This window comes from Hyperolius riggenbachi, chromosome 2 (genome assembly GCF_040937935.1).
Source record: "Hyperolius riggenbachi isolate aHypRig1 chromosome 2, aHypRig1.pri, whole genome shotgun sequence".
Classification (NCBI taxonomy): domain Eukaryota; kingdom Metazoa; phylum Chordata; class Amphibia; order Anura; family Hyperoliidae; genus Hyperolius; species Hyperolius riggenbachi.
Genome location: NC_090647.1, coordinates 94,447,810 through 94,474,951, shown reverse-complemented (window position 1 = coordinate 94,474,951; position 27,142 = coordinate 94,447,810). Strand labels below are relative to the sequence as shown.

Below are 27,142 nucleotides of genomic sequence, written 5' to 3'. Positions count from 1 at the left end.
AATTTTTTCTGCACAGAAAAACGCAAAAGAATCCTGACAAGTGGAAACAGTCCCATCCAGACTGAAAAGCCACCTGTTTAGCCTGGCATTTCCAGATTTATAAAATTCTTCCCCTGTACCACGATGGTCGGAGCCATGCTTATGCACTTTGAGTCCCACGGGAGAAAAGCGCTTTACAAATGTTATTTGTTGTTGTTGTTGTTGTTGTTCACTTGTATTGCTATGCGAATTTGCATGCAAAAAACGCATGCGAATTCGCGATAGTGGAAATGGGCCCTAAGATGACCAAGGGTAAAGAAAATTGGAATCGTCCTTCAAAAGAAAAAAAAATCTAACGATATTGCACCAGATTGAGCTCCCAGTGTTCATTTGTTTTTTTCTTTTCTTCACGTGTCTGGATTTAAGACAATACACACCACTGCATGTAGTTTCTAGTGTCGGTTGCATTTGCGCTTTTGTATACCCTCAAAATGCAACGTGATGACGGGAACCAAAGCCAAACGTTTTTCTTCTCGCTCGGTAGCAGAAAAGCATTTAGCATCCGGGAAACAAGATGACGGCAGCCGGCCGTGTGAACCTGCCTTTAGTTGTCTAAACTAGAGCAAGAGAATAAATTGTATATATAAATGTGTAGCTTTCTCCTTAAAGGGACTCCGAGCAGTGCAGAAACTATGGAAAGATGCACATCATTTTAAAGCTCTCTTTCTCCTCTTTCCAATGATATATAAACCGCCACCCTACGCCTTTTAGTTTTCGCTATTTTCGCGATTGAAATTGCCGCGGCCGCGATTTGGATCGCGAAAATAGAGAAAACTAAAAGGTGTAGGGCAACGATTTAGGTGTTGTCAGAAAGAGGAGAAAGAGAGCTTTAAAATGATATCCATCAAGCCATAGTTATATTGTATTACACAGGGCGACTTTTTGTCAAAGTCAGCAGCTGCATTCAGCAGAATGGAGCTGCTGACACTGGGGAAAGTGTCGTCCTGTGTAATACAATATAACTATGGCTTGATGGATATCATTTTAAAGCTCTCTTTCTCCTCTTTCTGAGGACACCTAAATCGTTGCCCTACACCTTTTAGTTTTCTCTATTTTCGCGATCCAAATCGCGGCCGCGGCAATTTCAATCGCGAAAATAGCGAAAACTAAAAGGCGTAGGGTGGTGGTTTATATATCATTGGAAAGAGGAGAAAGAGAGCTTTAAAATGATGTGCATCTTTCCATAGTTTCTGCACTGCTCGGAGTCCCTTTAACCTCATGTCAACTAAAGATGCTGCGTGTACTAATGATGAAATGTCTTCTAAAACACAAACGGGGTCCACTTTGGTTTTTGTTAGTATAATAAGTGTAAATAGGAGCCCCTTGTCAGTGGGTCACTATGAATGACTGACACAGAGATGCATCTAATTTTCTTCCCTTTCTTAGTTTCCCTTCTTTCTTCACCTACTTATGCTGCAAGTCATCTTTTACGAGGCAAACTCCAGAGTTCATTCTCCTTTCTGTACTGTTACTTAGTGAATTCTGGCCTTCCAACAAATTGGCAAGCTGAGGCTGCTGTCATTTAACTTAATGAGGTCCTTAGTTTTGTTCTGAACAAGCTTGTGATATGGATCCATCTAAAGCTATGTTGTATTTTTATATATATAGGAGGTTCAATCTCCATATGTTAGATCTGAGCTCCACTATATGTAGAACACAGTAAATTAATTTTTGAAGCTAGACTATAGAAATGCACAGAGATTTATTTATTTTTTATACAGGGTGGGCCATGTACATTGATACACCTTAATAAAATAGAAATGGTTGGTGATATTAACTTCCTGTTTGTGGCACATTAGTATATGTGAGGGGGAAAACGTTTCAAGATGGGTGGTGACCATGGCGGCCATTTTGAAGTCAGCCATTTTGAATCCAACTTTAGTTTTTTTCAATAGGAACAGGGTCATGTGACACATCAAACTTATTGGGAATTTCACAAGAAAAACAATGGTGTGCTCCAATGTGCTCCAATGTGAACATACCGTAGAAGTCCTGGTTATATTGATACAAATAAATATTAATGTTTTATAAAATAATTTTAACCACTTTCTGCAAAACAACTTCGTGCAAGATGTCCATTTTCTGCAGTTTTCAGTGCAAAACAGCCATTTAAAACAATCTGTAATGCAGGAGAGAGATGTGCGATATACCGGCGCGTGCTGCGGGGACGCATGTACACGTTCATGCGCGCACGTTCAGGATGTATGTAACATTTTATGTCAAAATAACATTTAGGCCACATTATAAATTGCCATCACAAGTGCTCAGCGATTTCTTGAGCGATTTTAAAAGCACTTCTCTAAGCATTTTTGTGTAGATTTTTTTTTCACTTTCTGACGTTAGTCAGGAAGTGAACTCTTTTCCACGGAAATGAATAAATACAATGGGCTTGATTCACTAAGACAAATAGCATGCCTTACAGAGATAACGTCTTATCAAAGGTAACACGCCTTATCAGAGTAGCATAGCGAGCGCTACGAACCCGCAGTGGTTCAGGGCAGGACGAGTTGAGCTCTCGTCATTGCCAAAAAGCAGGCATAAGTTCGTAGCGCTCACTATGCTAATCTGATAAGGCGTGTTAACTTGGATAAGGCGTGCTACTTGTCTATTCATTAAAGCGCTCTGGAAATACATTTTCAAAGCGCTTTTTCAAGCACTTAGCGATTTCCCTATCCTTTCCTTTTAATCCCAAATGCTCAGAAAATGGTGCAGGAGCCACGTTTGAGATTGAATAGAAAGCTCATCGCTTATAGGATACCCGAACTGAAATGTGACATAATGAGATAGACATGTGTATGTACAGTGCCTAGCACACAAATAACTATGCTGTGTTCCTTTTTTTCTTTCTCTGCCTGAAAGAGTTAAAAATCAGGTATGTAAGTGGCTGACTCAGTTCTGACTCAGACAGGAAGTGACTACAGTGTGACCCTCACTGATAAGAACTTCCCATTTTTATCTCTTTATTGCTCTCAGAAGCCATTTTGTGCTAGGAAAGTGTTTTATAGTTGGAATTTCTTATCAGTGAGGGTCACACTGTAGTCACTTCCTGTCTGAGTCAGAACTGAGTCAGCCACTTACATACCTGATATTTAACTCCTTCAGACAGAGAAAGAAAAAAAGGAACACAACATAATTATTTGTGTGCTAGGCACTGTACATACCAGGGGAGGACTGGAACCTTTTGGCCTGGTGGGAAAACACAAACTAGAGGCCCATGTTCATGGTAGTCTCAGCCCAAATGGTCCCCCCACACACACTTACTGTATATCCAAAGAGGGACTGTCCCTTCAAAAGAGGGAAAGTTGGGAGCTATGATGGAAAGAGAGCAGACTGAGTTTTTTTCCCACAGACCCTCCAGGCAAGCCTCCGCTCTGCATCATGCTGTGTATATTTACTTTCCCGCCCTCTAATTGCTAATTGGGCTTTTATTTCCCTCAGCCAACCTAGTGGTTCATATTGCCTAATGGTGGGAATACACCAGTCGATCCGGCAGCCGATCAGCCGCTGGATCGACTCTCGCCGCGTCCCCGCTCGTCTGCGCGGATCGATTACCGCTTGTCCCTGCCGGCGCTCCTTATCAGCTGCTCGATTCCCTGCCATTGTCCGCCGGCGGGGATCGAGTGGGCGGGGGTCGAGTAGCGTGATCGGACCAGCTGAATATTATCAGCTGGCCGGATCAGCTGCTCGATACACAGTACAGAAACGTACCGTGTATCCCCAGCAGCATACAATAACCTGAATGCAGCAGGCCATGCACCAGCCCTAAATCATTAAATGAGAGGCAGCCTGGGGGGAAATCTCCCCCCTTCCCCCCTGGCCAGTCCTCCCCTGGTACATACACATGTCTATCTCATTATGTCACATTTCAGTTCGGGTATCCTTTAAGTAAGAACACAAACATAAGCTAACATTGCACAAGTGCTTTTAGGAAGATTTTTAAGATCGCCAGGGCTTAAAAAAAAACAAAATCGCCTCTAATGTGAACAAGCCTTTCGCCTTTGCTTTTACAAATAGTTGTACAGTTTTATTTGGTATAAAAATATATATATATATATATATATTTTTTTTTTAGCAAACTATTCTGTGTAAATCTGTTTCGATATTCTGCATTCTGCATGATCTGATCCCTTCTCCTGGTACCAATTACTCATCATGCATCTACACAGTTATGATCCGGATGATGTACATAATAGGCCTGAAAGATAAATCGAATTTAAATCGAAATCGCGATCACCAAGATCACAATTTCAGAATCGTCAAAGCGGCGAATATCGCGATCACGTCATTTCCACAAGAGGAAGTTTGAAGAAGCGCCTTCAAACTTTCCCAAAGTCCCAGTGCCCGCAGCATTGGACATACCTTCCATCCTCTATCGCCCTCTGCTGCCTCTTGTGCTTGGCAAAACTTCGGTTTCCTGTATGTCACATGATATACAGGAAGTATGCCGTGCATTAGAGCCTGCAGGAGGCAAAGTGGATAGACTGGCATCTCTGGACTCGTGCTTGAAGCTATGTCCACAACTGATGCAACTTGGGGGACAGAGGAGGCACAGAGAGAGACAGCATGGGCACAGAGAGAGACACAGGAGACACAGAGGGGGCACAGAGAGAAACAGAGTGGGCACAGAGACACAAAGAAGGCAAGAGAGAGACCCAGAGAAGGCATGAAGAGGCAAAGGGGGCACAATGAGAGACGGGAACAGAGGGGGAACAGACAGGCACAAAGGGGGGGAACAAAGCTTGATTTGAAGGAAATCGTGAATAAAATCGAAATCGTAATTTTGGGCAGAAATCGCTCAATTCAATTTTTTTCTAAAATCGTTCAGGCCTAGTACATAATATGATAAATGAATTTACGTATAAAACAATATAATGTAAGTATAAAGCAATATTCAACTGAAGAAAAAGGCAAAAATAAAAATAAAAAAGAAGGTAGCATCATTGCTGTGTGAGTCGCACAGTGTTGGTGTCTCTCTAAATAAATGAATATTTTATGTTTGTTACAAGCTTGCCTAGGAAAATTCTCCTGGCAAATGTTTCTTCTGGAAAAATAGATAAACTGTTCTATAAACATAGATTGGTGCTGTGCAGGTTTTTGGCAATTTTATTTTATTAAAAATAATGTTTCCAGAGCTTACGGAAAGCTCAAATTGCTCATCGTTGCAGTCTTTTGCTACAGTGCTCTATAGTTGGGGTAAAGTCCCCATTATTATTATTATTATTTAGTATATATATAGCGCCAACATCTTCCGCAGCACTGTACAGAGTATATTGTCTTGTCACTAACTGTCCCTCAGGCTAGGTTATTATTATTATGTATTATTATTTACTATTTATATAGCGCCGGCATCTTCCGCAGCGCTGTACAGAGTATATATCAGGGGTCTCAAACTCGCGGCCCGCGGGCCATTTGCGGCCCTCGATCCAATATTTTGTGGCCCTCACCAGCAAAAGCTTCCTTATAGTTCGCTTCAGTGCTCCCAAGTAATCTGCCGCATCCCCGCCACTAAACGAGGGCTGCAGAGCCCCCAAATCGCCCGGGGGGGCAATCTGCCGGCATTTCCTGGAAGGGGCAGAGCTTTCAGCTTCAGCTCTGCCCCTCCTGACGTCAATCGCCACACGAATCACCACCTCACCCCGCCCCTCTCTGTGAAGGAAGAGTGAGAGGGGCGGGCAGAGGCGGCGATGCGCCGCGATCGTGAAATCCCTTATGCGGCCCAGCCTCATCCTGACTTTGCCTCCTGCGGCCCCCAGGTAAATTGAGTTTGAGACCCCTGGTATATATTGTCTTGTCATTTAACTGTCCCTCAGAGGGGCTCACAATCTAATCCCTACCATAGTCTTATGTCTATGTATGTATCATCTAGTCACTAGTGTATATATTGTAGTCTAGGGCTAATTTTTAGGGGGAAGCCAATTCACTTATCTGTGTTTTTGGGATGTGGGAGGAAACTCACACAGACACGGGGAGAACATACAAACTCCTTGCAGATGTTGACCTGGCTGGGATTGGAACCGAGGGCCCAGAGTTGCAAGGCGAGAGCGCTAACCACTATGCCACCGTGCTGCCCAGGTTCCCAGTGGGACGTTATTGTCCTGCGTTAATAAAGTCGCATACCGCAGGTTAGCGCACTGCAATATCAACCCTATGCGACATTCACAGTGCGATGTTAAAGTCGCGTTGTAAATGCTGCGTTAAGGTAACTCACTTCTGCAGTGTGCTATCTCTAAACGCAGGCGTTACCAAGTACATAGAAGCATACTTTTTGCAATTGCAATGCAATTGAGAACTGTGAACAGGGCCTAATAAACAAGATTAGTTAAGCCTTCCCAGACCCCTAAAACCCTGCGTATGTACCTTGGCAAAGCATTATTATTATTATTGGGGCTGTACAAAGTAGGAAAACAAACAAGGGGTACATAATGATAAAGACAATAATATACATCAAATATGGACACTGGTACAAAATACAGAACTGGTGATTCCAATGACAGATGTAACATGATGAATAAAATGTATAACAGAGTGCAAGCTATGAAATGAACAACAAAATCCAAGACACAAAAGGGTGAGACAGCAATGGGTTTAGTGTGTCTTCAAAACAATCTGCAAATATTTAGATTATTTTCATTTTTTGAACCGCTTCTCGTCTGCCTAACGCAGGATGGTGGCAGGAGAGCAGCTCTCTCAGGTCTCAGCGACACCAAATGGTGTCATCTCGCGAGGAGCAAGATTTGACCGGAGCTTGCTCTCTTACGAGCACGCTCTTCCGTCATTGCATGCAGGGGGCCCCAGCGATCAGCCTGCCAGCCAGTGATAGGAGCTGGCAGGCTGGTTTTTTTAGTATTCAATGATTATTTACTTATATAGCGTTGACATCTTCCGCAGAGCTGTACATTGTCATGCCACTTAACTGTCCATCAGAGGCGCTCACAATCTAATCCCTGCCATAGCTATATGTCTATGTACAGTATGTATAGTGTAGTTTACGTATCTTAGTCTAGGGCCAATTAACAGGGAAGCCAATTTACTTACTGTATCTGTATGTGCATTTAAAAACAAATGTCAATAATTTTTGATAAAAAAAAATAAAAAATACAAATAGCAGCAGTAATCAAACACCACCAAAAGAAAGCTCTATTTGTTAGAAGAAAAGGAGGTAAAATTAATTTGGGTAATAAGTGGTATGACCGAGCAATAAACCATTTAAGTGCCGCATTGTAAAAAATGGGATGGTCACTAGGGCGGTATAAAAATCTGGGGCTCAAGAGGTCCAACACAAAAATGCAAAGATTGGGATGGCTAGCTCTGATTTTGTGGCAGTAAGATCCCCAGCCACTGGCCATAGACAAAGAATACAGAGGGGAGACATGACAAGTTTCTTAAGACTATAAATAGCTTTTAAATGTCAAATAAAACCGCACAAGAACTGTAGCCATAACTTAGTGCTGCTGTGAAGAAGCGTTCTGAAATATATTCAGTATTAAGAAACAGCCGTCACACAGTAAGCAGGGATGAGTGACACTTGGTGACATTTGATTTGAGTGCATCATATTTCATAAAATTGTGAGATTTACACAACTCCACTGTACTCCATAATAGCTAATGGAGGCTTTAACGCTCTTATATCTATATGACAGCTGTGACATTTTTGTTGACTGTGGTCTGTAGCATCAGTTCATCTTTTATGAAAGCACACTTGTCACCAGGTTCCCTCTGTTACATTTATTTGTTATATGGTACTAGTAGACCTAAGCCTGCTTAAAAACGGGCTCCAAGTCTGTCACCGACACATGTCAGCGCGCGGCGCGCCCGCGATGCTCACACGCTCGCCCCATATGTGCACACTCGCACCCGTCGCGCGCGCACACGCCCATCTGCCTGGCCCCCTGGCCCTGTCATCTTGTCCCAACGGCTGTCCGTGCTGCACATGCGCAGTAGCGCAAACGCACGACACAGGGACAGGCTGACACAACGACACGGAATTATAGTATAGGATGGGGGAAGGGGCCTTTGGAAGATATAGCATAGTATGTTGAGAGGGGCCTTTGGAAGATTCCTCCTTCTTGCTACATGACCATGTGACATTTTTGATGGCTGTGGTCTATAGCATCAGTGCATCTTTTATTAAAGCACACCTGTCACTAGGTCCATTCTGTTACATTTGTTATTTAATATGGTATGGTGAAAGGAGCCTATGGAAAATTGCTGCTTTAGGCTGCATAACCATGTCACTCATTTCATGTTGTTTAAAGGACACCCGAGGTGACATGTAGCATGATGAGATAGACATGGGTATGTACAGTGCCTAGCACACAAATCACTATGCTGTGTTCCTTTTTTTCTTTCTCTGCCTGAAAGAGTTAAATATCAGGTATGTAAGTAGCTGACTCAGTCCTGACTCAGACAGGAAGTGACTACAGTGTGACCCTCACTGATAAGAGATTCCCTTTTATCTCTTTCCTGTTCTCAGAAGCCATTTTCTGCAAGGAAAGTGTTTCATAGTGTTTGAATTTATTATCAGTGAGGGTCACACTGTCGTCACTTCCTGTCTGAGTCAGGACTGAGTCAGCCACTTACATACCTGATATTTAACTCTTTCAGGCAGAGAAAGAAAAAAAAGGAACACAGCATAGTTATTAGTGTGCTAGGCACTGTACATACACATGTCTATCTCATCATGTCACACGTCACCTCAGGTATCCTTTAACCAGTGGCAGGGGTGTTCAAAGTGGGGAAAAGTCATTTGTTCTCAGCTAACTAACAACAAGATACATGTCTCTAGTTATTATACTGTATATTGTACACACAATATACATAGCTGCAGAAACCCAGGAATGCACATCCAGCTCTACTCTCCTGTGTGCACATCTTCTTGGCATTTTGTCCTTGAGAAAGAGACGCCATTGTATCATTGATTATGTAGCAATAAAGATTGTATATTTCTAACTGGAGCACCGACCATTTACTCTACGCAGCCATTCATTTGGGTGCCTGATGCGAGTAGTAGCTGGTAATTTGGGGGCCCGAAAGTAATTAGCATTAGGCAGGGCTAAGCACCTTAAAGTGTACCAGAGACCTGGAAAAGTAAAGATTTGATACTTACCCGGGGCTGCCTCCCGCCCCATAAACATGTCTGAGTCCCACGCCGTCCTCCTGCGGCCTGCCGTTCAGCCGCGATCAGCCCGGTAACTGGCTCAGTCGGGTCCAGCCTGGATATTCTGAGTCTTCTGCGTGACTGAGTGTGTTACCGGGCTGATCGCGGCTAAACGGCACACTGCGGGAGGACAGCGTAGGCCTCGGACGTGTTTATGGGGCGGGAGGAAACCCCGGGTAAGTATCAAATCTTTACTTTTCCAGGTCTCTAGTTTACTTTAAAGGGAACCTAAACTGAGAAGGATATGGATTTTTCCTTTTAAAATAATGCTAGTTGCCTGACTCTCCTGCTGATCCCGTGTCTCTAATACTTTTAGCCACAAACCCTGAACAAGCATGCAGATCAGGTGCTCTGACTGAAGTCAGACTGGATTAGCTGCATGCTTGTTTCAGGTCTGTGATTCAACCACTACTACAGCCGAAGAGATCAGCAGGATTGCCAGGCAACTGGCATTGTTTAAAAGGAAACAACCATATCCCTCTCAGTTAAGGTTCCCTTTAAGGGGGGTTAAGTTTAGGCATTAGGTGTGGGGGGGTTAAGGTTAGTTCCCTGCCGGGGAGTAAAGTTTAGGCACCTTAACTGGAGGGTTAAGGTTAAGAAAGGTGCCGGGTGCGCCGATATTTTACCCATATCGGCTTATCCCTGGGCCCAACTGAAACGGCTCTGCTGCAATACATGCTATACAGAAAAGTCTTGGCACTTGAAATTCTGAATAGAACAACAAGTTTGCATTTTTACCTCCAGCTCTGATTGTAATTCATTCTGATATGTGTGCATTTATTTGTTTCCCCAGTGAGATCCTTCTTTTGATGTTAATGCTACCTTTAAATAGCTCGATTTTCATGCATTATGCAGAAGAATCGGAATTGCTGTGTTTTCTTGAATGGTTTAATGTCACCTTCTAACATGCCTTAGTTGGCAGGTGTTCTACAACACGGTGTATCTTTGTGTGAACTATCGACTGTTTAATAATATACACTGAAGAGCTGATTTTAAGAACCGTATATGTAAATTTAGTTATATTAGCTTTTAAATGAGAAATGATTTCATTAATGATTCAGTCACGGATACGAATGAATGTAGCGAATGCGGTTAGTCACTCGGTGCTTCCAAAATAGTAACACTGGTAATGAGGGAAAAGGCTGTTCTCTGCAGCCCACGATAAGTGTTTTAGAACAATTATATGACAATCACAACTATTTATATGCTGAAAAGACTTTGGCGTGCTCTGGTGAAAACGGTATTTTTTTCCCTTACAGAACCTCTGCAATGTCCTTGGGGAGAGACATGGAGCTTGAACATTTCGATGAACGTGACAAAGCCCAAAGGTACAGCAAAGGATCTCGAGCCAATGGTTTGCCGAGCCCAACTCATAGTGCCCACTGCAGCTTCTACCGCACCCGCACTCTGCAAGCCTTGAGTTCAGAGAAGAAAGCTAAGAAGGTTCGATTCTACCGCAACGGTGACCGATACTTCAAGGGGATTGTCTATGCCATTTCCCCGGATCGTTTTCGATCTTTTGAGGCTCTCCTGGCTGATCTGACCAGAACTCTTTCTGATAATGTGAATTTACCACAAGGTGTGAGAACAATCTATACAGCGGATGGACTCAGGAAGATCATCTCTCTGGATCAGCTGGTTGAAGGTCAGTTTTAAGTTTTGAGGTTCTCAGAGGTATGAATGCTTCTGGCCAGAAATATCCATGGATGGAGTCAGGCCTTCACTTTAGGGCTGGTTCTCATGGATGTTTACAGCCAACCATGTTGCTTGTCATTAAAGCGCTGCCCATTCAAGCTCATGTACCATTGTTCGCCATCGTTTGCATGTACGCCTTGTTCTGATCTAAATTTTTCACATTGTTTCAGCCAACCAGTTGCTTCCAGGGTTCTTACCGCTGGGCCTTTGTGTCCCCCCACGAGGGTGAAAAACGCCAGAAGCTGCCAGAAGTTGGCAAATGCTTTTTTGCATGCTTGTAGAAAACCACTTGACCGACACACCAGCAGAAGCCCGTTTGAACCGGCAATTCTTTTCTTTGCAGATGGCTTCCTGCCACTGTTATCAATGGAACAGGCTGTTCTGCAATGTGACTACTGTCCAATCAACAAGTTACAATCACCCTTAGTCATCATCAGTCCAGCTTTACCGAAAGCTGATTTTCACAGTAGTACAGAGATTTTCACAGAGTAAAATCTTTACTCTCCCTGGTTTACATTTTGATATGTATCATTGGTGGTGACATATTTAGTTCTATCATTTGATCGGTACGGAATGTTTGTTACTGAGAGTTCTATGCACAGAGGGAGCTACTGCTTGCTTGGGAGATGGAAAAAGCTGTTATTTCCCACAATTCAATGAGGTTCACAGACAGACTGCCAGGACCTTGGTCATGACATCACACTGTGGGAGGGGTTTCACCACAATATCAGCCATACAGACCCCCCTTGATGATTTATTTGAGAATAGGAAAAGATTTCTCATGCGAAAGGTGGTATCAGCTACTGATTGGGATGAAGTGCAATCCTGGGTTAAAGTTCCTCTTTAAAGAGTAACTGTCAGGCTGCAGAAGCTAATTTAAACCTCTATTCTCCTGTGTTAAACAGATTAGAAGGAAGCTCAAAAGCCATTAGTGAAGATAAACATTTCAGTTACCTTTGATGTGTGCTTATCTTAAAGTCTGTTATAGACCCATAAAGACGCAAGCCGCAGCTAAACTGCAAAGCATTCTGGGGCCCTCCCCTCGGCTGCTAATGAGACGGTACAGGAGCTTCTAATCAGTCCAGCGCGAAGCACTGATAAATCTCGGGGCAGAGTACACTGCAGGAGTCAGCTATTGTTCCTAGCCACATGGCTCATTAATATTCACTGCACACCGTGTTGTTCAAGAACGAGCTTATCTGTGATCAGAAGCAGGCAGGACATGACGACACATTTGGCTTCACAAACATGGAGCCTGCCATGAGCTGTCAGGAGCATCTATCTCTGCATATACTATATACAAATTCTGTGAAATCCAAACGTGGACAGTGAAATGCATATGTAATGTAAGTACAGCCAATCTTTAGCTACTGATATATGTGTTTATTTTCTCTGAGACCCTATACCTAACAGCTCCTCTTTAAGCAAAGTCCAGCAGTGTAACTAAAATAAATAACAAATACTTAAAAAAATATAAAGCTTAACAAACACTTACAAACATATAACGGACTTCCCACACACTACAACCAGCAATGTATTAATTAGTCATTAAAAACACACATAAGGGTCTTTCACCACTTTGCAATCAGTACTCTATTATAAGCCACAGCACAGTTTCACCTTCATGTAACAATCCTAAATAAAGAGGTTTAGTATTGTGCTGTGTTGCAATCTTCACCATTGTAACAAAGCACTAATCAAGCCAATAACGCCACTCACCTCAGCCAGCGGTGATTTAATCATTAACAGCGTCCTGTAACAATGTCCACAACTGTCACTGTAATACACAGGGAATCTTTTTTATGTTTCATTAAAATTGAAAACATACATAGATACTGCAGCCATCACTATATTATGGTCTAAGCACTTAAAGTGGACCTGACCTGACGTGACATGATGAGATAAAGGAGTACTAGGCCTATTAATTATTTTTTTTTTACATTGCAAGGGTTAAAAAACAATACTTTCATCTATCCAAGTGAAGCTTTTGAACAGCGGTGGAATGGAGCCCCAACTCTCCTGGATAATAAGGAGATGCCAAAACCCTTCTATTTAGCTGAGGAAACAATCCTGATACCAAGACAGGGCTAAAAGGTTCAAACAACCATTATCTCTGTTTGTTTGCAAGCTGAATGAAGGAGATTTTATATCCCGCTGCCCATAATTATTCATACCCCTGGCAAATTTTGACTTAAAGAGAATCTGTAATGAAAGAAACTCCCCTGGGGGGCACTCACCTCGGGTGGGGGAAGCCTCTGGATCCTATCGGGGCTTCCCCCGTCCTCCTCTGTCCCACGGCAACGGCGATAATCCTCCCAGAGCGGCGGCAATGTAAATATTTACCTCCCGGGCTCCAGCGCAGGCGCAGTATCCACTCTCTGCGCGGAGATAGACGAAAATAGCCGATCTGCATCGGGCTGCTCTACTGCACAAGCGCAAGTCGTCTGCACAGTAGAGCGGACCCAATGGAGATCGGCTATTTTCGCCTATCTACGTCAGAAGAGCCGCAACAGTGCCCCCGCTGGAGCCTGGAAAGGTAAATATTGAACCGGCTGTCGGAATTGTCCCCTGTGCGTTCCGGGGGCTGCAGCGAGAACGCCGTGGGACAGAGGAGGATGGGGGAAGCCTCGATAGGGTCCAGAGGCTTCCCCCTACTGAGGTGAGTACCCCCAGGGGAACTTTTTTCAGTACAGGTTTTCTTTAAGGTTACTTTTATTTAACCAGCAAGTAATTTTTTGATGAGAAATAACATAAGTGTCTCCCAAAAGGTAATAAGACGATGTACAAGAGGCATTATTGTGGGAGAAAAACATTTCTCAGCTTTTATTTACATTTGAGCAAAAACCAGCTTTTGCATGCAGACCAGCTTTTTGCATGTCTTCACAGGTATTTTTGCCCATTCATCTTTAGCAATGAGCTCCAAATCTTTCAGGTTGGAGGGTCTTCTTGCCATCACCCTGATCTTTAGCTCCCTCCACAAATTCTCAATTGGATTCAAGTCAGGAATTTCTTCACCACTTTTGCTTTGTGTTTTGGGTCATTGTCATGCTGTCCACTGGTACCCAAGGCCAAGTTTCTCTGCAGACTGCCTGATGTTGTTGTTGATAATCTTCATGTATTGCTCTTTTTTCATAGTGCCATTTACTGTGATTAGGTTCCCTGGTCCATTGGCTGAAAAACAACTCCAAAGCATTAGGTTCCCACCACCATGTTTGACAGTGGGGATGGTGTTCTTTGGGTTGAAGGCTTCTCCTTTTTTACGCAAAATGAAGGAAACATCATTGTGACCAAACAATTAAATTTTTATTTAAAGGGACTCCAAGCTGTAAATAGAAGCAAAATCTGAACTTACGTGGGGCTTTCTCCAGGCCACAGTAGGTTGGGAGATCCCTCGGCGTCCCTCTGGCTCTTCTCCCAGGCCTTCGCTCAGAAATGGCTCCCGGCGGCTTCCGGAGACACTGGGCCCGAGTATCGGGCTCCTTCTTCCTGAAAGGTGATGTCAGTCTTCACCACGCCGGCCGCCTCGCGTCATCACGGCGGCCAGCGTGACAGTACGGTGCATGCGTGAATAAACCACGCATGTGCTGTACTGTCACGCCGGCTGCAGTGATGACGCGAGGCAGCTGGCGTGGTGACGACTGACGTCACCTTTCAGGAAGAAGGAGCCCAACAATCTGGCCCAGTGTCGCCGGGAGCCATTTCTGAGCGAAGGCCTGGGAGAAGAGCCAGCGGGACGCCGAGGGACCTCCCGAGCTACGGTGGGCTGGAGAAAGCCCCAGGTACGTTCAGATTTTGATTCTATTTACAGCTCGGAGTCCCTTTAATCTAACCATAACACAGCGGCCAGAAGTCTTCTTCTTTGTCCAGAGGAGCATTTGCAAAGGCCAAGCGAGGTTTTGTGCGTATTATCTGGAGAAGTGGCATCCTCCTTAGTCTGCATCCGTGCAACCTAGCATTGTACAGTGTCCATTGAATTGTCTGCCTTGAGACATTGCCACCAGCAGAGCCAAGATTCACCAGGATGGCCTTGGTGGTGATCCTTGGATTCGTTTTCACCTCTCTCACTATCCTCCTGGCGAGCACAGGTGTCACTTTTGGCTTCCGACCACATCCTCTGAGATTTTCCACAGTGCGGAACATTTTGTATTTTTTAATAATACTTAAGCCTTTATACTGTAGCAACTGGAACTTGAAAACATTTAGAAATGACCTCGTAGCCCTTTCCTGAGTAGCCGCAATGCGCAGCCACAGGTCCTTACTGAGCTCCTTTGTCTTAGCCATGACTGTCCACATACTAAATGCAGAGAGCTGATATTTTTCACCTGTTGAGTTGATTAAAACAGCTGTTCCTAATTAATAAGGGTAATTAGGATGCTTTAGAACTGCTTGGACTATTTGGAATAGTATAGAACTTTGGATTTCACAACAGACTTTTTTTTTCCACAATAATGCCTCTTGTACATTGTCTTATTACATAATATAATATATATTTTATTTACCATAACATCTCTGCATGTGTGTATGTGTTGGGGGGGGGGGGGTATTGCTGCCTTATACTGGGGGGGGGGGGGACATATGGCTACCTAATGCTGATATCTGGGGCTCCAACCTAAAATTTTGCTATGGGGGCCAGTGACTTTTAGCTGTGCCCCCAATGGCAGGGGACATAAAACATGATAGAATGTATTTATAGCTGAGGGGATATATGAAGGAGCAGGTGTAAATTAGCAACTGTGCGCTCAGGCCTCAGCTACTTTAGCGCATTAAAAAACTGGACTTTGGTGGCCCTGGTTTTTCCTGAGCCTGGGGCAGGAGTACTTCCTGTGTTCCCTGATGGCGTTTTACTTGTCACAGTTATTTTCTATTTTCAAGAAAAACGTTTTACATCAAAAGTGAGCCAGTTTTGACAGCTGATAAGTGAAAGGAAATTCCCTGCATTCCCTCTTGTCTAATATTCATTAGATATGGTAATAAATATGATGAACAATGCTGTCACATCAGGCTGATGAAGATTGCAAATACAATAACTGCTTCCAGATGCCTCGGCCCTGTGACAAATAACCAGGGAGGGGTCTCTGGCAGGAGGAGATACAGAAGAGAAAGAGCATTAGCCTTCTTTCATATAAATGTTTGTGTATAGAAGTGATGCAATGAGCAAAACAACAGTATAATAGTAGGAACTGTCAGATTTATTGAGCTCTAGTTCGGGGTTCCTATTGCCTATTGTAGTGGAATACATCATACTAACTATATAATCCAAAAAATTGCATTTGCATTTCACATAAACCATGTTGGCATTATTTTTTTATTATTATTATTTCCTGGTTTGGTGAGTTGTTGACTTCCTGTGTGAATATTGTGGCCCCAGCTAGTTGTTACTGGGAACTCAGAGATCACCTGACCATATGCCCTTCCTTCCTATCTGGCTGACCAGCACTGTCCCTACAGCTCTGTTTCATAATCAATTTGTGACTGGTTCCTACATACTGTATGTAGTAAGGCATTTACTCTTCTCACATCCTCACCTGTGTGATTATGAAAAGGTACATTTAAAATAGTGAGTTTTCTTATTGCAGGAAGAGCAGGGTTTTGAGACGTGCACACATTTTCAATAAAGACACTGAGGAGGGCGTGGGAGGAGTTAAAGGGATCCTTAAGCCTAACAAAAAATCGTTTTACTTACCTTGGGCTTCTACCAGCCCCCTGTAGCAGTCACTCGCAGATCCTCCTGTCCCCCGCCGGCAGCTAGTTTCGATTCTCTGACAGGCCTGGCCACATGTAGTCTTCTTCACGTTCCCATCCGCAATAGCATCCTGCACCTGCACAGGATGCTATTGCAGACGGGAACGCGAAGAAGGAGACACATGGCCAGGCCTGGGCAGGCTCAATGAGCCTCTCGTCCGAAAACTGAACTAGCAGCCGGCGTTGGACAGGAGGATCCGCGAGTGACTGCGAGGGCACAGGATGGCTGTAGGGGGCTGGTAGAAGCCCCAGGTGAGTAAAACTGATTTTTTTTTGTTAGGCTTAAGGATCCCTTTAAATGTTTTATTACACATTGAGTAGGGAGGAGCTGTAGCTGCAGTGCTGGCCTCAAAGAGTGCAGTGAGTGAAGGTGGGCTGAGTCAGGTGATCAGCTTTGTTTTGGAAAAGGAACAACTCCTGTAGCAATAAGTAGCTGCTGGTTTCAGTCAGCGAAGCCACACTGCTGCATTCAATATTGTTTTGCAAATACAGTACAAACATGCAATACACAAAACTTTGTATATAATTAATGCAAATGTACTATCATAAGCATTAATAAAACTGGTAAGCTGAACTAGAAACAAGCATTTGTAATAATCTAGGTATTACATAATAAATGTTTACCTACTTGGAACATCTGCCTGTCATATTGTATAACAGTATTGCGCCTCTTAACTTATGTAGTGGCTGACTGTAAGGACCCAACAGAGCTCCATTCAGGCTGTCTATTTTGCAGCCTGACCTTTGTGTTTCCGTTCTGCTTGCTGATAGCTGTCCACAATTAAGTCTTGAGTTTGTAGTGTATTCAAACACCTTTCAATTGAATGAGGAATAATTTGAGTAGTTTGTTATGACCTCTGGAAGCAGTCAGATGCAATGAAATGCCATGGCAAGCCTATCTCATGTCTAAATGTTACTTAAAAAAGTCGAAAGAATGTGCCACTCATTGGGGAAGGGCTATTTAATGGCTGTTATGGGAATACTGGAGATGAAACATGCAAATTCTGTAAATTCCAGCTTTGCAGAGTTCTTTAATGCAGGTAAAACACCTCTTGAGTGGGATATTAATAAAAACATATTGAGCTTTAATGTATTCATCATTCATTACTGTATCGTTTAAATGTTATCATTTTTTATGATGGAAGATGAGAGGAGCATAAGTTGGGGGCTTGTAAGAAGGAGAAAGAGGCGATGCTAGAATCTGCCTCTTTCTGAGACGGGGCCGGATTTACATCACAGGAGCCTATAGGCACAGATGTCCTGGCACCTTAGACTTCACCCTCCATGAACCTACAAACACCCGCCGAATCACACTGCAAGTATACTGGCTGTCCCAGCTGTCACTTCTCCCTTACTTCCCTTGCCCAGCATAGGTAGCTACAGGAACCCCTTAGTATTATCCTGTTTAAAGCGCCCATTAATGGTACTATCTCATGAACAATCGACTGTACAACTCATCAGATTGTGTAATTGTTCTTACAATCATTTGTCGATCCAAGTTTTGGAACAATTCTTTTAAGCTTGGTACTCACCTTAAATTTTGATTGGCCATAAACTCACCAATTTTACCACCCCCAGTAGTTTGACAGATTATCTACACAATATATTCATAGTTGCAAAAAAGAAAAAAGACGTGCACCACTGGGCTACATTGCTTAAAAGAGTCATTGTTGGATCATACAGCTACACAGGACAATACCATGAATTGAACTTACAGAATCCTCATCATTGTCCAGGTGAGAGAGCAAGGGGTGGGTGCAGGGTGCTGGTGGCCGGTCACAATAGCCATTTCCCGTCCAACGCGTTTCTTCAAGTGGAGTCCAGGCCTATTCTATTCATAGTATTCATAATTTATTCACAATCTATTCCAGGATTTCTCAGCCAGGGGTTCCTTGAGTACTCTGCAGGGGATCCTTGGCATTTCCCCCCATTATGGGGAAGTATGATAGAGCACATTTAAATAAACTGTAAGAAGAAACTCTAAATCAAATATTGTCAGAACTTAAGGGGTCAACGTAAGAAGAAAATGGTGAGCTTCTGAGAATAACTGACAGTGAGGTAAGTATGTAATATTAATTTGCAGCTACATCATGAGTTTATTTTAAATAATTTTAGTCTGATTGGATTACTTTTCATTTTCTCCTCTGTTAGTGGGCCTAAATAATTGTTTCAGTTTTATTGCAACAATCAGTTCTAATGGTTGATCATTCGGGAAGTTGGAAGGTCAATGAGCATCTAGTGTCTTGCATTTGACACAGAGCTGTTTTTCCATTTTGCTACCCTAGACAAGGTACCTTTACTTCCAAAATTGTGTTAATAGGAAGACCGTAGCTTACATTACTTTTGCAGGCACCAATAACAAGTTGATAGGTTACGTACAGCAATTATATTTCTCAAAATCCTACCTAATAAAACGGCGCACGTGGGACATGTGCCATTTAGCAACCTAGCGCCCATTAATAGACTTACTAGACACAAAACACTGACATAACAGTCAATAAAAATGTGTTTTCCTACTTTTTCTTACCTATACAGTTACCATATTTGCTTTTGTGTACAAGTAATATTGCCGGTTTACAAATTACAAGTTCCCAAAGTACAGAATATCTGCTCTGAAAGTGTCATTGCATTTTGTTGTATAGATGCTTTATTTATTTATTATTATCTATCTATCTCGTGATCACTTTTCAGCTCTCTGCTTCTACTGCAGAGAGAGCTTATTTTCAGCAAAGCTAGGAATGTATACAAATTGTAGCAGACAAAGGAATGCAAAGAAAAGATGTTATTATCGGCAGCACGCTTTCCACTGAAGAAGAAAGAGCTGTGTTTAACTGTACGAATGCTGTTCTGCTACATATTTTTTGTGGCAGTATTGTAGTTTTATACTGTAAAGAATCTTTAATAGCAAAGAAGAAATGGACTTTAAGGATACACAAAGTATTACTAGGCCAAATACACTTTACTGGCACCAACTCACAGAATACACATAACGGACCCTTCCAATGACTGTTTTGAGAGGTCTCAAAAATAAAAGGCAACATGTTGTTTATGTACAGCCTGGGTACTAACAGATCAATAGATACAGCAATCAGTGCAGACCAGATCTAAAAAAAAGTACAGCTTAATTAGCTTTTATAGCTCCTGCCATATGGTTGTTATGCTAATCAGCCGTGCTCATTCAAGTATCAAAATTACAATTCCTTCCCTTTCTTAAAGAGAAACCAAAGTAAGAAACTGAAAAAAAATTCCCTTTGACCATATTGCCACCACAGCATTATAAATAGAAAGTACAACAACACTACCTAACTACTCTTCCACCATTGGTTAATTTTTTAAATATGGGGTTTGCTGCATCAAATTCAGACTACCACCATTTTTAAAAATGCAAAATGCATAAAAATGTCATGAAAATTGAAAAACTGCAAACACGTGAAAAACAGAAAACACAAATGCACATGATTTTTCTACAATTCAGTTTGCGTTTGAGGTTCTTGGAACCTTTGTAGAAAATGTCTCAGCATGCAACACGATCCTTGCCTCGGCAGAATGCCCAGGAGAGAGTAGGTTTCATCCTGTAACTAGGGTTTCATCCTGTAACTAGTTAAATAAGTGTTTATACTAAAAAAAATCAGGGTTTCATATTAAAATTTGAATTTGCTTTATTAGCAAGAATGATAATCATAACTGTACAGTTTTCTTATTAAAATTGAATGTTAATTAATGTGCAAGCATGATCAGTTTTTAGGCTGGGTCCACTTTAATAGATCTAGCTGTTGTACGTAAAAATTCGATAAATCATATTGTGCTACACATAGCTCTGTGGTGCCCCCTCCTACAGGTATCACCATAGGCAACTACCTAGTTTACCAATGCTTAACCAGTTTAGCCTTTTGGACATACCTGCTACGTCGGAAAGCATGCTGCTACGCATTCCCGCGGATGATCGTGCGCGCTCTCATGCCTCTGCACGTTAGCCCGGAGATCAATGAATGGGAATGTAGTTCCCATTTATTGAACTAAGTCCCCGTTAGAAAAACGAACGGCTTCTATGAGAAGCCGCGATCTTTCTAAAGAAAAAAAAAGTTTCACGTCCTCCCTACACTTCCTATAAGCGACAGCGCTTGCTTACAGCACGAAAAAGAAAAAAAATGACTGTGGCCATCTTGTGGCCAAATAGTAAAACTACATCTACATACTTTTTTTTAAAAAAACACAATAGATTACATTTAAAATTAACTGTTTACCCCTCACACTCCCAAAAATACCCCAGTAATATGTTTAATTTAAAAAAAAATTACGATTAAAAAAACAGAACATAAATAGTTACCTAAGGGTCTGAACTTTTTAAATATGCATGTCAAGAGGGTATATTACTATTATTTTTTAAATTATACGCTTGTAAATAGTGATGGATGCAAAACTGAAAAAATGCACCTTTTTTCCAAATAAAATTTTGGGGCCACATATTGTGATAGGGACATACTGTAATTTAAATGGTGTAATAACCGGGACAAATGGGCAAATAAAATATGTAGGTTTTAATTATAGTAGCATGTATTATTTTAAAGCTATAATGGCCAAAAACTGAGAAATAATGATTTTTTTTCTATTTTTTTCTTAATATTCCCGTTAAAATGCATTTTGAAAAAAAATATTTTTTGCAAAATGTACCACCCATAGAAAGCTTAATTGGAGGTGGACAAACAAGATATAAATCATTTCATTGTGATAAGTAGTGATAAAGTTATTAGCAAATCAATGGGAGGTGAAAATTGCTCTGATGCATAAAGGTTGCCCTGAATAGACTCAGTCCATAGATTTACAGCTCTAGACCAACAGAGCTTGTTTGGGGAAGTTTTGTTAGAGAATAGATTTTGACATTAAAGCCTCATCACACAGGTGTACTTGCTTTGTGACATATTTTTATCCATATTACAGTCCCCTGTATCTCCAGTACTTGGCATCTCCTGTGTGTAAACTGTTAATGGTATTCGTGCCAGTTTTCACCCTTAGAACTGCCTAACCCCAGGATGTGCAGCAAAGTAGAAAGGCTTTCTTCATTTGCATTCCTTTGCTAAATTAAACCAGTATAAATTGGCTTGCAGCTGTTGTTTGTGCTTAAATAACTGGAAAATAATTGAGATTCCCCCCATGACTGTGAAGAAATGAAATGAAAAAAATAAAGCATTGTTTAAACATATGCTTGGAGCTTAGATGCTTAAAGGGTTAGTGTACTTATATTTAAGGGTGTTTAAATGACTTAAAAGGAAACCCTAACCAATAAATGCAATGTACTTGCATTATTTATCTGTTTTTAGGATACTGGTGCCTCCAGTGTGTACAGTATAAGCTGTGCATGTTCTGAAGACAAACATGTTGCAATCTGTGCTGATTATTGTTTGAATTATGTCCTTTGACTCTCTTCTCACTGCTTCTACAGGTTAGATTGGTTCTGATTTGCAAATCTCGACACACATCCTATATAATAAAACCCCTGTGTCCCTGCGTCCTCCTCCTGTGGCCCTGTGTCCGTACATTTGAGGTACCATGCATGCACAGCACACTGGGACAGTAGGAAGACAGGGCCAGTGGGGCGGGCGTGTGCGTGGGCGCATGCACGCTGACATGCAGCGGTGGCGGATGGTGACTGTGACAGGGGCCGGAGGGGGGGTTTAGTTGTGAGGGAGGCCTAGCGCCCATTATTGTAATGGGCTTAGGTCTACTAGTGCTTAAAGGGGCACTATGACGAAAAATTGTAAAATTTAAAATGTGTGCAAACCAATACAAATAAGAAGTACGTTGAGTAAAATGAGCTATAAATTACTTTTCTACTATGTTGCTGTAACTTACAGTAGGTAGTAGAAATCTGACAGAAGGGACAGGTTTTGGAGTAGTCTATCACTTCATGGGGGATTCTCAGGGATTTATTTATTTTCAAAAGCACTTAGTGAATGGCAGTTGCTCTGTCCAACTGCCAAAAAACTGTGTAGCAAGCAGGGAGGCTGGCCAGCATCATTGCTTAAATCCTTTTTAGGGAATATCTTTATAAAGAATAAAAGCCTTGCTGAGCATCCCCTATGAAGAGATGGACTAGTCCAAAACTTGTTGCTTCTGTCAGATTTCTACTACCTGCTGTAAGTGACAGCAACATAGGAGAAAAGTAATTTATGGCTCATTTTACTCTGGAAAAAATGTACTTCTTATTTGTTTGTTTGAACATATTTAAAAATTTTAAATTTTTCGCCATAGTGCCCCTTTAATAAAAGTGCTAAGTACGGGTAAGCAGGCTGTCCCTGGCTCATTTTTGTAATGTTACCTATGGCAGAGGGATGCAGGAAATTTGTAGGCTTGCAGCTAATGGACAGTTTTGGTGCTACCATAGGTGCTAATGCAGAATTTGCAGATATCCGCCATTGGACGCCAAATGCAAAAATGTGTGTGTCGGATAAATAACGAGTGCCGGGCTGGTGCAACCAAAATATTTCATTTTTAAAAATTATAGTTTTGAAATGTATTGCTTTGAAATTTTAAAATGTATCATTTTAAAAATGTATCATTTTTCTAAGATATCGTTTACGAAATGTATCATTTTTGAAACCTGTTGTTTTTAAAATGTATCGTTGGGTGTTTTAAGTTTAGGCATCAGGAAGGGGGGTTTTAGGGCTAGGTGTTAGGAAGGGGGATTTAAGGTTAGGTATCAGTAAGCGGGGTTTTGGGGTTAGGCATCAGGAAGCGGGGTTTTAGGGTTAGGCGCCAGGAAGCGGGGTCTTAGGGTTGGGCATCAGGAAGGGGGGTTTTAGGGTTAGGTGTCAGGAAGTGAGGTCTTAGGGTTAGATATCAGGAAGGGGGGGGAGGGGTAACGTTAGGTGTCAGGAAGGGGAGGGTCTTATGGTTAGGTGTCAGGAAGGGGGGTTTTAGGGTTAGGTGTCAGGAAGGGGGGTTTTAAGGTGAGGCGCCAAGAAGGAGGGTTTTAGGGTTAGGCGTCAGGAAGGGGGTTTAAAGTTAGGCTTCAGCAAAGGAGGAGGAGTTTAAGTTTAGGCATCAGCAAGGGGGGTTTTAGGATTAAGTGTCAGGAACTGGGGTTTTAGGATTAGGCACCAGGAAAGAGGGTTTTAAGGTTAGGTGTCAGAAAGGGGAGTATTAGGGCTAGGCATCAGAAAAGGGGGTTTTAAGGTTAGTCGTCAGGAAAGGGGGGTTTTAAGGTTAGGCAACAGAAGGGGTAGGGTTCTGTGAGAGAGTAGGGTTAGGTTTAGCTGTAGTAAAATATTGGTGACATTTACCAACTGGGTCCCTTTTGTGCCCATCAACCCACCTCCACTCCCGCATCTATGCAGCGCATAGCATGATTTTTATTGTCACAAGTTGTCCAGAATTTATGCAAGTGCAGTATGTGTAAGCTGTGCACTTATCTATTAAACAAGATTGGTAACAAACCGAAGGTGCCCGTCCTTTTTTCTGTTTGAACTAATTAAAATATAGACGTGTGAATTCAGAAATAGATTGTAGAATATTTTTCATCATCATTTAGCAGCATACAATTTATAAGCGCCATTCAAATGTTGAGTCAGTCAATTGAATGTTCAAGGGGGGGTTTAATTGCTATGAAGACACAGGGATACTATTGCTGCATCTTCACACATGGAGTCCCCAGTTAGCACCATTTCAGATCAGAATGAAACTTAGAGTTGTGGTTTCCTCTCAATATTCACATGACCAAACCAGTTAAAAAATGTTGCATATATTCGCCTTCTTATTCAGCCAGTGTGGCTGTCTCCACACACAAGCTGATCTATAAGCTGCCACCATTAGCAGCTTGATTGTTGCAGGTCAAACTACTCAGCAAGGAGTCTGAGGGTGTGCCTCAAACCCAGATCTTTCATATACACTGATCAGCCACAGCATTAAAGCCATTAAGAGGTAAAGTGAATAACATTGATTATTGCATAACATTAGCAGCAGTAAGGGGTGGGATCTATTAGGCAGCAGGAACAAAGTCAGTTCTTGAAGGTGATGTGCTGGAAGAATGGATGGATTTATACTTTTTCCACCCGCTATGCCAAGTGTGTTGGGGCTCCCCTCCCAAGTGCAGCAGTGCTCCTCCCATTTTCTGCGCAGCCCCATCTTCCATGTGTAACATACATGTACTGCTGCCACCCTCTTTCAGATGCAGCTCACTTGGACATCAGATTACTTTTTCATTTTCTTCCTACTCTTTCATATAAAGCAATCCCTTTTTCATGTCCAGGTGCCCCCTGCCCGGCCCTTTGTGGCCTTTCCAGAAATGCGGCCCTGGCTAGAAGCAAGAAAACTGGGCATGCTTTAGGATCTGAGTGAAATTGAGAAGAGCCAGACTGTAATGGCTAGATGATTGGATCAGAGCATTTCCAAAGCAGCAGGTGTTTTAATAAACAGTGGTTAGTACCTACCAAAACTGGTCTAAGGAAGGAGATTCAGTAATCTAGCGACAGGGTCATGGATGGGTAAAGGCTTATTGATAAGGACTAGGCCATCTGGCCCAATCCCACAGAAGAGCTACTCAGTCTATTGCAGCTTGATCCATGTGGGGCTGTGTAGCTTCAGACCAGTCAGAGCAGCCATGCCTACCCCCTGACTACTGATAAATGACCACTGATGAAAGAGCTTACTGGTAGTTAAATGGATATGTAAGCATCAGAATTGAACCATTAAAAATGTCCTGATCTGATAAGTTGTGTTTACTTTGGTCTCCAATTTCCACCTGTTATCTTTAAAATAAGTTTGATCCGGGGTGGAAGTTTAGAGGGATCAGCAAAACCTTGTGGAATGCAAGGATATTTTTATTAAAATAGATGGAATTATTTACTGACCATTGCCTCAGTGTCCTCTCCCCATTCAATTAAGCCCCCCTCCCTTCAAAAAAAAAATCTCACATACTCACCAAATGACTAGTGATGATCCAGAAGTGACATCGTGTGGCTCCTTCCCACCTGATCTCCGTGGTGTCCTGGAGGCAGGCCATCAAATCACAGCAGTGCTTTCTAGGAGGGTGAAACCTGCCTTACATTGTGTAGTTGTCCCTTGTGCTACCAAAACAGCTCCAATTTTTTTCAAAGTCCTGACTCCAGAAGACCTCTGAAGCTGTCCATGGGTATCTGCCATCAAGATATAAGCAGCTGATCCATGAAGTCTTCTGCCACCAAGGAATACTAATGCTATGATGGGATGATCATGGTCTGCAGCAATTTCTAGATAGGTGATATTTGTCAAAGTAACATTTACATATAAAAACACATTGTTCATCATTCAACCAACCTTCTTTCCTTGTTCTATGGTCCAGCTCTTACATATGCCATCTGTAGGCACTTATGGTGGTGGATAGGGGTCAGCATGAGCCCTCTGACTGGTCTGTGGCTATGCAAGCTGCAACACATTGTGTGTTCTGACACCTTTATCTCATGGCCGACATTAAGGCCTTCAGCAATTTGTGTTGTAGTAGCTCGTCTGTGGGACCAGACCAAGTGGAGTCACCTTTATTCCCTATGTGCATCTTTGAGCCGTAGGTGCTCAGGACCCAAATTATTGGTTGTTCTTTCTTAGTCTTTATTTGGTAGCTCAAACCATTGCAAATCAGTTACTGGTGTAGATAGCTATATAGGTATACAATGAACAATACTCTTTTTGGTACAGTTGGTGAGCACGAGTCCCTGAAGATGGTTAAATAATTCCCGCACAGCCCGTTATCATCTGCTATATGTGAGAACAGCAATGTCAATGAGACGCGTGGTGGGAAGACGTCAGTGTTGATATTTTTAAGAGCTATGAGAAGCTGACAGATCATTCAGCCTATCTGACTTTACTTGCTAGAGAAAGATCCCAGAACATTTGGCTGGGCTCATCCTTTCCTTTCCCCTTCAGTCATGTGTCGGAAGGTGGTGCACATTTCTTCTAATACCTCAGAAACCTGTTGACTTCGTAGGTAATCTAATTCTCCTACAAAGCCACTGTACGCCTGCTATATTGATAATTCATTAGGCACCCGTTTAGAGTCATTGGATGACTTTCCATCAGATTTTAGATTCTGCTACTGGCCTACTTTACACTGATGGGTCTGATTACAGAGAGGAAAGCTTGATAAGACAGGGGATATCAGTGTTAACCCATTTTCTATATACAAGCTAGGTTCTCTCATTCAAAGTCTGATAAGCAGTTTAATTCTCAGATTTATTTTGAAATACAGGGAATTAATTTTGAAGAGGAACTGTAGTGAAAATACCATAATGGATAAAACTGCTTATTGTTAACAATATTCATTTATAGATTATTTAGTCAGTGTTCGTCCATTGTAAAATCTTTCCTCTCCCCGATTTACATCCTGAAGATTATCACTGGTGGCGACGTCTTTAGTTCTGCCAGGTGATCTGTACAGAATGTTTGTTGCTGGTGTCCCTTGTGCTGCTGTGGTGGCTGAATGGTGTAATGGTTAGGGGCTCTGCCTCTGACACAGGAGACCAGGGTTCGAATCTCGGCTCT

The 27,142-nt window shown here is 42.3% G+C and overlaps 1 protein-coding gene across 3 annotated transcripts in view; it reads left to right on the top strand.

Annotated features, from left to right (window-relative positions):
* DCLK1 (doublecortin like kinase 1) overlaps positions 1 to 27,142 on the top strand; it is a 450,773-nt gene that overhangs the window by 56,424 nt on the left and 367,207 nt on the right. For all 3 annotated transcript variants that reach the window (XM_068267071.1, XM_068267072.1, XM_068267076.1), the window contains exon 2: positions 10,456 to 10,841. In XM_068267071.1, the coding sequence (XP_068123172.1) occupies positions 10,466 to 10,841 (376 nt within the window). In that variant the 5' untranslated portion in view covers positions 10,456 to 10,465. The remainder of the gene's footprint in view (positions 1 to 10,455; positions 10,842 to 27,142) is intronic.